Source organism: Calliphora vicina, chromosome 1 (assembly GCF_958450345.1).
Source record: "Calliphora vicina chromosome 1, idCalVici1.1, whole genome shotgun sequence".
Lineage (NCBI taxonomy): Eukaryota > Metazoa > Arthropoda > Insecta > Diptera > Calliphoridae > Calliphora > Calliphora vicina.
In genome coordinates, this window is record NC_088780.1 from 43,919,126 (window position 1) to 43,932,659 (window position 13,534).

The following is a 13,534-nucleotide window of genomic DNA, read 5'->3' on the forward strand; positions in this document are numbered from 1 at the left end:
CTTACGTACAGTACATACTTACACCTGGAATTTCTAATCTAAAACTAGCAAATTATTAAACAATTTCATGTTGATTTTTTTAATACATTTTTTGTAGTTTTATTTTATTTGTTTTATGAGAAAAAGAATTACATTCATTGTATTTACTTAAAATTAAATTTTTGTTAACATTTTATTTATTAAGTTTACGTTAGAAAATATTTACACGATTTTTATTTCATACTTCCTTCAAGGAAAATGACATAGTTAATAAATGTTAATTGATATTTTCATTGGACTAGAACATAGCTTTATGTCACCTGAAGATAGCTTGGATTGAAAACAATTAATTTAAAACATTTTTTCATTAAATTCAAAATTAAACATTCGAAAGGTTAGAGGAAGGTTCAAGTTAATATTTATATTAAAATAAATGGTTCAGTTTTTGTTTTAAATGCACTCATATTTTTAAGAATATTTTGATTTTTATATTATTAAGGTTCATAAAAAAATCTATTTAAATGTTAATTTTTTAAAAATTAACACTTTCTAGAAGATTTATTTTTATTACGTTTTTGTTTGTTTTGATAATTGTTACTGTTATTATTAAACTAATTTAACATTTATTGATATTTCACAACTTTAAGTTTATTTCAAGAGGTTTAAATTTAGTTCAATTTGTTTAATATTTTAATTTAAATTTAAGAATTGTTTTAATATCTCACCCATACAAATTATTATATATGTTTTATGTTTTTTTAATTTACAATTTTTCTTTTTTTAATTTTAAAGTCACTTAGATTATTTCTGTAAATTTTCTAATACAATATTTACAGTTTGAATTGGTTTGTATATGTATGTTGCTATTATATTTAATATATTTCTATTTTATGTTTGGAGAGACATTTGGCCTTAATAATATTACAATTTACTATATAAATATCTATGTATGTTTATTTATACGTATGTGTGTAAGTATCTATATGTATATGGATCTACATATTTAAACTAATTGCTGTAGTGAATTGTTTTCGAACAACAGTCACGTCTTGTGTAATAACATCAATAAAAATAAAAGCAGCAACAGATAGTAATCATTAAGTGTGTACGTTCGTGCTGCAGACATGATGGCAGATGCAGAATATTCACCTATATATAGACAAAAGAAAACAAAAAAATATTGAAAATTTTTTTTTATAAAAACAAGGTCGGTAAAGCAATATTTATATGTAAAAAATATTAATAAATTTGGTTTTGTTGAAGTAATTCTCATCCATATTAATTGTTATGACAGGTACACATGCATACTTCCACCTAGATATCCACAAAACCATACATTCACTTATATATATGCACAGTAGAGTGACCCTTATAGTTATACAACTATATTTTTTAATTTTTTTTAACTTTTTCAAAAAAATTTATCTTCGAAATGTGTTATTTAGTTGTCTATTAAAAAATATAATTTCCATTAACATCAGAGAAATGCTCTTATTTTTGATTTTAGTCTATTGAACAAAGCACTGTGTAACAGTGGCCAGACAATCAAAGCCAATGGAGAGAGCTATATGTCGATGATTACCAATTTCTTTTGGCCTGGATATTTGGATTAGATATTAAGCAGGAGAGATTTGAGGGCATAATCATCGCACGTGGCGGTGATGTGAACTGGTCACCGAGATCATGCTATTTGATCCCGTTAGCCTACATTACCCATGCCATTAGTTAAATTCAGACTGATTTATCCACAATAGTCATAAAAATACGACATTTCGGATTTCTAAAAATCCCAATTTTAGACAATAATTTAGTCAGTATGCCAATATGCATATAATAACAAGGTGCAACAAATACAAATTTTGTGCAATAACTTGGCAAATCACCTAGTGCACGTTGTAGGTTTGGGTGAGTGTATTACAAAACCGGTTTTAAAAGTTCCAATATACCCTCAAATTTCCAAGATATGGACAAAAGTATATTTGTGTGGACCCGCAAATTAAAGCATCTGAAACTCAGTCATTATATAACCCATTTTAAAATTTCAAACGACATTCAAAATGAACGAGGTCTTTCCAAGTATATACACTTTCACTATTCCATTAATATAAATATGAAGAGATTTTTCCAATAATATCGATTTTTTTTTTTAACTTTTTCAACTATTACGTGTGTGTTTTTCAGATCTTCATTTTAGACAACAGTAATCTTAAAGCCAGTGTTCTTCTGAGTAAAACAAACTTTTCTGTATTTTGATATTTATTTTAAATTATTAGAATTATGGTAACAGTAGTAAAACAGTAATTAAAGTAAATTTTTAAAAATTTTATAAACGAAAAATTTTAATTTTTAAACTGATAAGGTAAAATCGTCACCTTCACTGTATTCTACATTAATTTCCTCCATATCATGATCAATCTTACTATTATCCAAGATCATAGCATGAAATTGTAGGTCATTATAGCGTCTTAAATTTTTTCCAAAGCGGTTTGATCATCATTTTTCTTTTCAATTTTAATCTCAACACTGATGGTCTGGAAAAATTTTATTAATTGTCATTTCCCGATTCCAGAATGGTTTTAGGGTGCATATGTTGGTTCTGTAATTAATCTCCGAGTCCTTTCTGGGTTTCTTCTATTATCATTCTCTTTGAAGTTTTGAATTTAAAATGAAGTTGACCTGGTGTTATCAGCACAGACGATAGAGCAGTTTTACATTCATATATAGGAACCTCGGTTCCAGTAGGAAAACTTCAGTAATTAAGATCCTGATGAGATGGCCTAAGCAACCTAACTGAAATAAACATAGGAACTTGATTATCCCCCAACAATAAATTTCAGTGAATTTATCAATAATTTGGAATTCAGCACACTAATACTAAACAAACAATTAATTTTGTATTCCCGTATAAGTTTTTAATGATAAGATCTTAACAATTTAGAAATTAGCTCACTTCAAATAGAATGATTAAAACATTGAACCAGCGAGTTTTGCTACGAAATATGTAATGAGAGACTTTTGAAAATGACTGATGAATGGAACAAGCTAGTTTTGCTACTAACTGCAATTTTATGACATGTACAAATATAGAAAAGAACATGCATCAATACAATTTCTATATTGCTTACCATAAAGCTCCGAAAGGACTACCAGAATCAATGGTTATCTCGATTTTTTAATTTTTGTAACGAACGAGTTTTGCATCTCTCCTACTCATATATATATACATATGTATGTACTCAACTTTTTATCAAAATCGGGAAGTCTAATCTTATGGTATTTTTTAAAAAGGAGCATATGAGTACTTTTTTAATACAGGTCATCTAACGCTATTGGTGTTTTAAGACACCAATTTTCTAGACCATCGTCTATAAAAATCTGTTTCCTCAAATCTGCATTAACTTATGTCTTTGATAACATTATAATATAACACTACATATTTTAATATTATAGTCACAACATTTTATGAAATCCCTTCTATTCCTTTTGCCACCACTGTACAAATTAATATTTTTATATTTCAGCAGTTTTAAAACATAAAATTTAATACTCAACTGCACATGAGTGGTGAAAAAAGAAAGGATTTAATAAGTAGTTATGACTGAATGAGGCTTAAGTGAGTAATACAAATAAAGTGGTTGCATGTGAGTTTATATGTATTTTGTGTTTGTAGTTCAATTTAAAATAACGACCTACTATTAAGGCTGCAATAGAGATATGAGTATTCCAGCTGAACCAATTTACATCATATTCAGCATTTAAGTAAGTGGTTTTCGTTATTGACTTTTATATTCGCAAACATATGTATGTTTGTAATAATAATGCAATATTATTTAGCCAATTTTTGAGTATTTCGCAGATAATATTTATTTTAAAATTGTCGATAAGTACATAAATACTGGTAAATCTGTAAAAACTCACTTTTATTGCTACTTCCCTTATTTGGTAAAATTTATTTTGATGTGAATATAAAAAATATAAAAGCGTCATCGGTCTATATTTCATTGCGAACGACGTTGACCAGGCCATCACCGTCAACGGCGAGCACTATAGGTCGATGATTACAAGATGGCTCATAGTCGCTCAGGATCGTTTTTCATCGGCCAAAACTCTGTAATTATTAGGGTATTCGTTCGACTAATGATCGTTCGATTAATCGAATAATTTCTTACGAATAATTATTCGAACAATTTAAAAATGGCCATTTTCGAATAACGAATAATTCGAACAAATTTATGTAGAATAATCGAATAAAACGAATAAATGTTCATTTATATTTAAATTTATTAAATTGCTTAAAATTTTTAATAATTACAAATATAAATAAGTAATAATGACTCTCAAAAATTGTATTGTTTCTGAAATTCGACAAATAACTAAAGACAAAGGGACTTCCGATCACTGTAGATGGATGTTCTGATAGCTCCTTCTATAAATATATAAATATTACTGCAAGACGTTACAATCCTAAAAACAAATCTTTCAAAATGTTTAACTTAGGACCAATGAAAATAAAAGGTACGAAGTATTAGAGTAATCGCAATTAATAATCAAAATATCAACTTAGATTAAAGTGGAGTTGAAAGTGATGGAGAATGTGATTTTGAAACGGTCGTCAAAAGTGATATTGAGGATGACATTTATAATGATTACATTGAAATAGATGAAGGCCATGATTTTAAAATATATGTATATAAGTGATGTTATTAAACGCACACGTAAGTATTTCAAAATATTTAATAAATCGAATGATAAAATATTGCAAACTAAAGTTTTGTTGCAAGAAAAGCATGGAGTTCGTCTTACACAGTACAACACATGATTTTGGGACTCAATTCTGACAATTGCACGTGAAAGTAGCCCCAAAAATAAGAACTTCTGCATCATTAGTTTTGTCAAGTTGGCTGCCGTATTAATTTAATGGCCATACGAATTTTTTTTCCTCAAGGTGGATTTTTATCACTTTTTCTATATTTTAGCACAGTTATATCTCGTATACCGTACGGAATATCTCTTTTGTGGCTGAAGCAAAGTTGTAGATATTGAATAGTAGAAAAAAAGTACGGAACATACCTACCCGAAAAAGATGCATCCAGTGCCTTAAAAATCGCCAAAATGCCCATTTTTTTTAATTTTTTTAACCAATTTTTCACCTTTTTTGCTCAATAACTGGATTACAAATCCAATTATGGACTGATCACCATGAAATTAGGTCGTGTGATTTGTGTGTATATAAAAGTTATTTATCATGAATTTTGTATGTATACCATAATTTTTAACAGATTTATTCACTTTAAAGTGATTTTCGGAAGCGGGTCTTATATGGGAGCTATGACTAATTATGGACCGATCATAAACCAATTCGGTACATATAATTTGTTCGGCCCAAGAAGGAAGATTGTTGAAATTGGCTGAAATCGGTTCATTATTTCACCTAGCCCCCATACAAATGTCCTCCCGAAATTGGGCTTTATCGGTCATAAATGTTTAATTTATATATGTATATACACAAATTTCGCTCCAAATAAGTTTTATATATACAAAATTCATGTCAAAAAATTTTATTATGATCGGTCCATAATTATTCATAGCTCCCAAATAAGACCCGCTTCCGAAAATCACTTTAAAGTGAATAAATGTGTTAAAAATTATGGTATACATACATTATGTAGACACAAATCACACGTCCTAATTTCATGGTGATCAGTCCATAATTGGATTTGTAATCCAGTTATTGAGCAAAAAAGGTGAAAAATTGGTAAAAAATTTTAAAAAAAATGGGCATTTTTGCGATTTTTAAGGCACTGGATGCACCTTTTTCGGGTAGGTGTGTTCCATACTTTTTTTCTACTATTGAATATCTACAACTTTGCTTCAGCCACAAAAGACATATTCCGTACGGTATACGAGATATAACCGTGCTAAAATATAGAAAAAGTGATAAAAATCCACCTTGAGGAAAAAAAATTCCTATGGCCATTAAATTAATACGGCAGCCAACTTGACAAAACTAATGATGCAGAAGTTCTTAATTTTGGGGCTACTTTCACGTGTAATTGTCAGAATTGAGTCCCAAAGCAATGAACTAAAAAATGTTGTACTGTGTTATACATGATTTTGAACATCGCGTAATAAACTTTTTGCGTATTTGTAAATGAGTCAATCATGCACTGCCTGACTTCAAATTAGCCACGTTCACTGACAATGATATCAAACGTTGGACAGATTCCCTTTATTGAGTAATTTCCCAATACCAGAACCCGATTAGAATATTTCTGATGAAAATTTAATGATGGACTTTGTTTTCGAATGTTGTTTAACATTATCAACACTTAAATTGTTAACTTTAACGTTTTTTTGCTTTTCTTTAACAATAAAATATCAAAAAACCTTCATCAAAACTTCATTCTTTACTTTTTTTAAAAAAATTTAATTATTCGAATAATTCGATTAATTTTAAACGTGTGAGCGAATTATTCGAACAAGTTAAAATCTCTTATTCGAATTATTCGTTTTAATCGAACAAGAGAAAAATCGAATAATTCGAATACTGGTAGGTTATACATGCTGTGTTATTAAATTTTTTCTGATGTAGAGTAACTTCGGGTATTATGGACTATGCGTCTAATGTGGACCAGTGTCTTTTTTCAGAAACTATTGAAGGTATGATTAAACTGATTTGTCGTACATTTTACAATTTGTTTGAAACGACAATTGCACATTTGCTTTCATGAGTAATTGATATGTTGGCTTTTTATTCTTGTATTGAAATTAATGCGTGTGCTCAACATTTTTTTCGGCTGAAGAAAGAAACAAAATTTGGTACAGTTACTTGGTAGAATTTAATGTTTGGTTGTTTTATATAGTTAAAGTGTACACGTAGTTTTGCACATATTAGTAAGAATTTAAGCACATTTAGATAATTAAGTAAAAATAATTTTTTACCACTGCAACCCAAGTTCGTGTAATGTGGACCACTTAAATTACTTGATTATGTACTACTGGTCCATATTACCCAACAATAACAATGTACTTTGTAAGCAATCTATCTAAGCCAAGAACGCGAATTTTTAGTTTGTATTAATAAAAATATATTGAAATTAAATTTTTTAATCATTCATGACTAGCTGGTTCATGAATTTTATGTATTAAATACTAGTCCATATTACCCTCATATAGTGGTCCATATTACCCTCCAATTTTTTAATGCTGGTTTTTGGGTTCCTTACAATATTTTCACATAAATTTTTTATCCTTTGACGGAAAAATTTTCAACTGTAAAAACAATTAGAGAATACATTAGCTAATTTATTGCTTCACAACTTTTTAATATCCATATATATTGTGGCCAAAATTTAGAAAAAACAAAACGCACATTACCCGAAGTTACTCTACTATATTTTAGTCAAATTTTAATTTCAGTGGAATAAAAGTGCTTAGGGTTGGTATTATCCTACCAACATATCAAAAAAATCATCCAATTATCGATAATAGTTTGAGAGTAATAATAATTTACTTCCGATCAAATTTACAAAAATCACATTTTTTATAAAATGACAGAAAATATTTGACTTTAACGGCATGCCACGCCCACAATTGGCAATATTTTGATCTAATTATTTAGCTACCTTGGTTATTGAATGGCATTAAACTTTTTGAAATCGGTTGGACTTTTGGCCGATGAAATCAAGTTCTGAGTCACCACATTGGACATTCTGCACGAGCGATTTGAGGACATGGTCATCTCAAGTGGTGGTGATGTCAACATCGGTTTATGTAAATAAGCCTCAAACCTTAACGGTCCTCAAAGCCAAGATAACTTGCCATCTGTCAAATTCAGCCTAATTTAGTCATGGCAAATGGGATGTTTCATATTTATAATGGATTAAAATGCTATTGTGTAAATAGTGCAAGAAGAGAAAGAATTTATCATTTTAGCTCATTACTTAGTAATGAAATTTTTCGCCGGGATAAACAATTCTTCATTTTTAGAAACAAACACATTCACTCACAAACACACTAGACTTGCTCTAAAAAAAATGATTTGTTTTTGATGGGTCTTATTATGTTCTTTAGTATATTAAACTATCTGAAGCTAAATTTAAACGAGAATCATGTAATATTGATAATTTTGTCCAAAAGGTACCATTGTTTACCCAGTGCTACTTACAATCGATTTCCGCACGGGTTCTAATTATTCGATTTTACTCAAATTTAGCAAAACAAATAAACTTTTTAAGGGCAGTACTAATACACACTCACACAAACACACCTAAAATGTTATTACACAACCTTCATTTACAATTCTGTTTATAATCTTTCAACAGTCACTTAAACTGCTTAATTTCAACTCATGGTAGAAGTTGTGTTAGAAATTAAAAAAACGCAAAATCAGAATGCAACTTACCGCTGAGAACATGTAAATCAACTGACACAGATGCACTATTTGATGGCTGACATGTGTAATTACCAGAATCCATTTTGCGTACAAACGGTATAATCAAAGAGCCAATCTGCAAAAATTAAAAACGAAAAGAAGGAAAAAAAGAAAAAAAAAGCGGAATTAAATTAAGTTAAATTGTGATATTTTTAGTCTAGAAAAATGGTGTTATACAAAATTCTATTATAATGAGACCTTTTTTACAGCTAAGTACTTAAGTTTTTTTTATATAGCAAGAAATAAATGTTTGCTGTTTCATTTATTTATAGTTTTAGTTTATCATTTAAATTTACCGTATTCTGATTATCTCCACTATTGCCAAAAATATTGCGATCCAGCTGAGTATACCAACCCATTTTGTTGTCCTCGCTGATTTGGGATTTATCACGAAACCAAATAATATACTGCGGAGGATCTAGTGTGCCACGTACAATACAATGAAGTGCCACCTTACTGCCAGCCTTAACAAAACGTGACTGATCACCAATTAATTCGGTTATGGGTACTAGATTGAAATTGAGCAGGCATTTAACAATGAATTCTATAATAAAAGCTGGAAATCGTTAACTTACCTATAACCCTTAGATAAACTTTGGCACTCATTTTTGGCTCTGAACTAGCCTGGCATTCATACCAGCCTTCGTCCGTATGCTGGACATATTTGATTTGTAATGACCAGGTGAATTCCTTGTCATCTTGAAATATGGCTTGGAATCTTTGATCTGCTATAAAAGTCGTTTGATCTACTGATATGATATGACCGTCTCTTAAGCGTACCCAGGAAACGGGTTTATTTTGTAAACGATGTATCTGAAAAATAAAAGTTATGTTATTCAATAAGAAGTTTTTAAAATAACATATATGAATAACAAGTTAAAACTTTAACACCTGCTATAAAAATTGCTTTTAATTGTTAATTTTACAATAATATGTTACTTTATTGCATAATTTGTGAATTCGGCTATTTTAAAATAAAGTGTAAATCAATCACAAACATGATTTAGAATGATATAAAATGTTGAACTTTTCCCTCCTATGTGATGCATTTCCCAAAAACTGACAGCAATTAAATTTGCTTACAATACCTAGAATTTTAGCTTACTTTAAAATACCCTCCAGAGTTCATATAATATGCGAATGTGTAATTGACACCTTAATTTCATTCATTAATATGATTTGATGTGTGTTAAATATTTTCAATGTTTTTTTCATTCAAGTATTTATTTCTATTTTGCGATGCTGTGACTTTGCTGACATTGATAAATGTTTATTAGATTTTCTTAGAATTCAAATTTTGTTGAAAATTAAATTATCGCACTGTATAAATAAACCGTCCCAATAGTAAAATCAATCAACGAAAAAAAAAATCATTTATTTTCCATTTTCATGATGTTGACAATAATAAAAATGTTTGCAACTACAATCGAAATACTAGAAGGAGCGAAATGCTCTAAAATTGTTGGGCATAGATTGTGATAGATATATTGGAAACAATATTTATGTGTCTATAACATTAGTTGAAATGCAAAACAATATTTGTCATTATTATAGATCGTGAATAAAATGATTATTATAAAATAAAAATATTGTGGAAATATATTTTAAGATGTCGCACATGTCCTTTACAGCGATTTGCCAAAAGTCGTACATAATTTAAACTAAAGTCAAATCTGTCTTTCTTTTTCCTGGTGGAAACTACTGCGGTATACAATTAAATGATCTCAAAAGTAAACACGCTATGTTTAAACTTATGATAGGAAACTGTTCATCTGTCAAACTTGACAACATGAATACCCCGCAGTCTGACCGAAAGTCACATAACTTGAACAGACGTCATAATTTACGTCGGTATATTGAAGCTAAGGGTATCTATATGAGTTTTTAATCTGGCTTAATTATTCTCCGACTGCAAATACAAATTGTTTAAGACAGTTATAAAGCAAATTTGGACATACGGAATATAATTATGTAGAGCGATTATTAATACCAAAGTTTTAGCGTCAAATAACAACTTCCACTAAATACAATTAAGAGTGTTATATTCCGGTGTACCAAATCTTGTAATCCCTCCGTCAGTATGTGACAATAAAATAGTTTTCTGATATGGGTGGTATATCAATATATCCAATTTAATAAAGGTATTAATTATTGTAAGACAATTATGAATGTTCAAGGTATTTTCTGAGGTGGACATTAAATGGTGACTATGGACAAATGTTGGATTTTCGCCTTAATTTACAGTAAAATTTCAGAGTCCGTAGAATTAATTTGTGCAAAATTATATCAGGATTTTTAGTACAGAGTATTTGTGTAAAATTTCAGAGAGCTAGCTCCTTTGGTTTCGGCCATATCGTGTTTTCAACAGGCTCGTTTAGCCTACGGGGGATTTCACGTCAAGTTTTAAAATCGATGTCTTCCGATCGGAATGAAATTTGCACCAAGGTTTGACCTATTGGATAGTAATTCAGAAACAATGTTTCAACAAGATCGGTCAGGAACTCTCGGAGTTATGTCAAAATTTTACATTTTGGTCAAACATGTGATTTTTCTAATCCATAGTTTAGCTATTTCTTAATCTTTCGGAAAAAAATAAAAAGTTTTTAATATTTTTTTACCGAAATCAAAAACTTTTTTTTTTTTAAATAGGCTTTTTTTCTTAAAATAAAGCTTAGATATTTTCCTTGAGGACCTATTTGGTCGCCTAGTGGGATGCGAGTTCGATATCTATCAAAAAAATGTTTTGTAACTCAAAACATGGAATTTTTGACTTTTTTTGCAAAATCAAAAACTTTGTTGACTTTTTTTCGAAATGGGCTCTTTTTAATTTTTTTTTTTGTTCAAAGCTCAGGTATTTTCCTTGAAGACCTATTTTGTCGAGTGGGATATCTATCAAAATAAATGTTTTTTAACTCAAAATATGCAATTTTTTACTTTTTTTGTTGCAAAATCTAACTTTTTTTAAAATATGCCCTTTTTTAAAATTTTTTTTATTTTGCTATATATTCCACTCGCATCCCACTAAGCAACCAAATAGGTCTTAAAGGAATAGACCCAAGCTTTCTTTTGAGCGAAAAAAAAAATTTAAAAAAAGTGATCATTTTAAATAAAGTTAGATTTAGTCAAAAAAAAAAATAAAAAAGTGCATATTTTGAGTTACAAAACATTTATTTTGATAGATATTCCAATCGCATCCCACTAAGCTTTCTGTTAAGCAAAAAAAATTAAAAAGAGGGCCCATTTCGAAAAAAAAGGTCAACAAAGTTTTTGATTTTGCAAAAAAAGTCAAAAATTCAATGTTTTGAGTTACAAAACATTTTTTTTTATAGATATCAAACTCGCATCCCACTAAAGGACCAAATAGGTCCTCAAGGAAAATATCTAAGCTTTATTTTAAGAAAAAAAAGTGCCCATTTTGAAAAAAAAGTCAAAAAAGTTTTTGATTTCGGAAAAAAATATTAAAATTTTTTTATTTTTTTTTAAATATTTTTTTTCGAAAGATTGAAGATTGAAGAATTTTTGACTTTATTTGCAAAATCAAAAACTTTGTTGACATTTTTTTTTAAATTTTTTTGATTTCGGAAAGAAAATATTAAAAATTTTGTATTATACCTTCGTGAGAAGGGTATATATAAGTTTGTCATTCCGTTTGTAATTTCTACATTTTTCATTTCCGACCCTATAAAGTATATATATTCTGGATTCTTATAGATAGCAGAGTCGATTAAGCCATGTCCGTCTGTCTGTTGAAATCAATTTTCTGAAGACCCCAGATATCTTCGGGATCCAAATCTTCAATAATTCTGTCAGACATGCTTTCGAGAAGTTTGCTATTTAAAACCGGGACAACCTCGATTTTTGATCTATATCTGGATTACTAAGTCATTAATATTGACAATATGGATATCTAATGATAGATATTTCAAAGTCCATTGCAACGATGTAGATAAGGCTATAGTAAGTTGGACCTACAATGGGCCAAAATCGGGAAAAATATTTTTTAACCCGAATTTTTTTTTCATCAAAAAAATTTTTTTGTCTCACATTTTTTTCCAAAAAAAAAAAATTAAAAAAAATTTGGAAAAAAACTTTTTTTAAAAAAAATTAAAAAACAAAAAAAAAAATTTGAAAAACAATTAAAAAAAAAAATAAATTTTGTTTACCTAAAAATATTTAAAAAAATTTATTTTAAAGTATAATTTGGTGAAGGGTATATAAGATGCGGCACAGCCGAATATAGCTCTCTTACTTGTTTTTTTAAAATATTTTTTTTCGAAAGTTTGAAGAAAGAGCTATCTAAACTATTTGGGACACATTTTGCTAAGAACAATAAGTAATAAGTTACATGGATAGGAAAAAACACCTACTTGGCCGATCTTGTTGAAAAATGGTGTTTGATTACCAGCCAAGAGAACTAACCTTGGTGCCTTCATCCCGATCGGAAGACATCGATTTCAAAATATGGTTCACTGGACATGAAATGCCCCATATATATAAATGGATGTTTGTATGTATGTTCCGAATGGGCTCAAATACGGCTCGACCGATTTTGATGAAATTTAATTATAATTCAAACAGATGTTATAAAAATAAACTTAGAAAAGTTGAGATTTACATAATCCGTTTATATATTGCGTTTCAATCGGCTCAGTAGTTTCGGAATTATAATAACAAAATGATGCAACAAATATATTTTTTACGAGAAAATAGCAAATTTAGTTATAATAAAAAAGTACATGTAAAATTTACACTCAAAGTACACACTTGTAAGCACATACAATTTTGTGAAAATGAAGTTCACTTAATTGTGAATAAATTCGAAAAGAATCCATCGATTTTTATGATCGAAATCTCATTTTGTTCCTAATACATGTTTATTTGCGATAAAACAATAAATCTGAACAATTTCTGCCGTTTTCGATTTTCAATATTTTTTTTTAAAACAAAAAAATTCGCTATTTTCACGAAAAAAATATATTTTTTGCTTCAATTTGTTATTATAATTCCGAAACTACTGAGCCGATTAAAATGCAATATATAAACGGGTTCAATTTTTAACCATTAATTATGTGGAGAGACGTCAAAAAAAATCACAATTTAAACATTTTTTAAAAAAAAACT

At 28.8% G+C, this 13,534-nt stretch overlaps 1 protein-coding gene across 1 annotated transcript in view; it reads right to left on the reverse strand.

Moving 5' to 3' along the window:
* Positions 1 to 1,021: 1,021 nt before the first annotated feature.
* Positions 1,022 to 13,534, reverse strand: part of LOC135963828 (uncharacterized) — a 50,383-nt gene continuing 37,870 nt past the window's right edge. The window contains exons 4-7 of the mRNA XM_065515821.1: positions 8,989 to 9,226; positions 8,710 to 8,921; positions 8,384 to 8,489; positions 1,022 to 1,128 (exon numbers count right to left, since the gene is read on the reverse strand). Coding sequence (XP_065371893.1) covers positions 1,022 to 1,128; positions 8,384 to 8,489; positions 8,710 to 8,921; positions 8,989 to 9,226 — 663 coding nt within the window. The remainder of the gene's footprint in view (positions 1,129 to 8,383; positions 8,490 to 8,709; positions 8,922 to 8,988; positions 9,227 to 13,534) is intronic.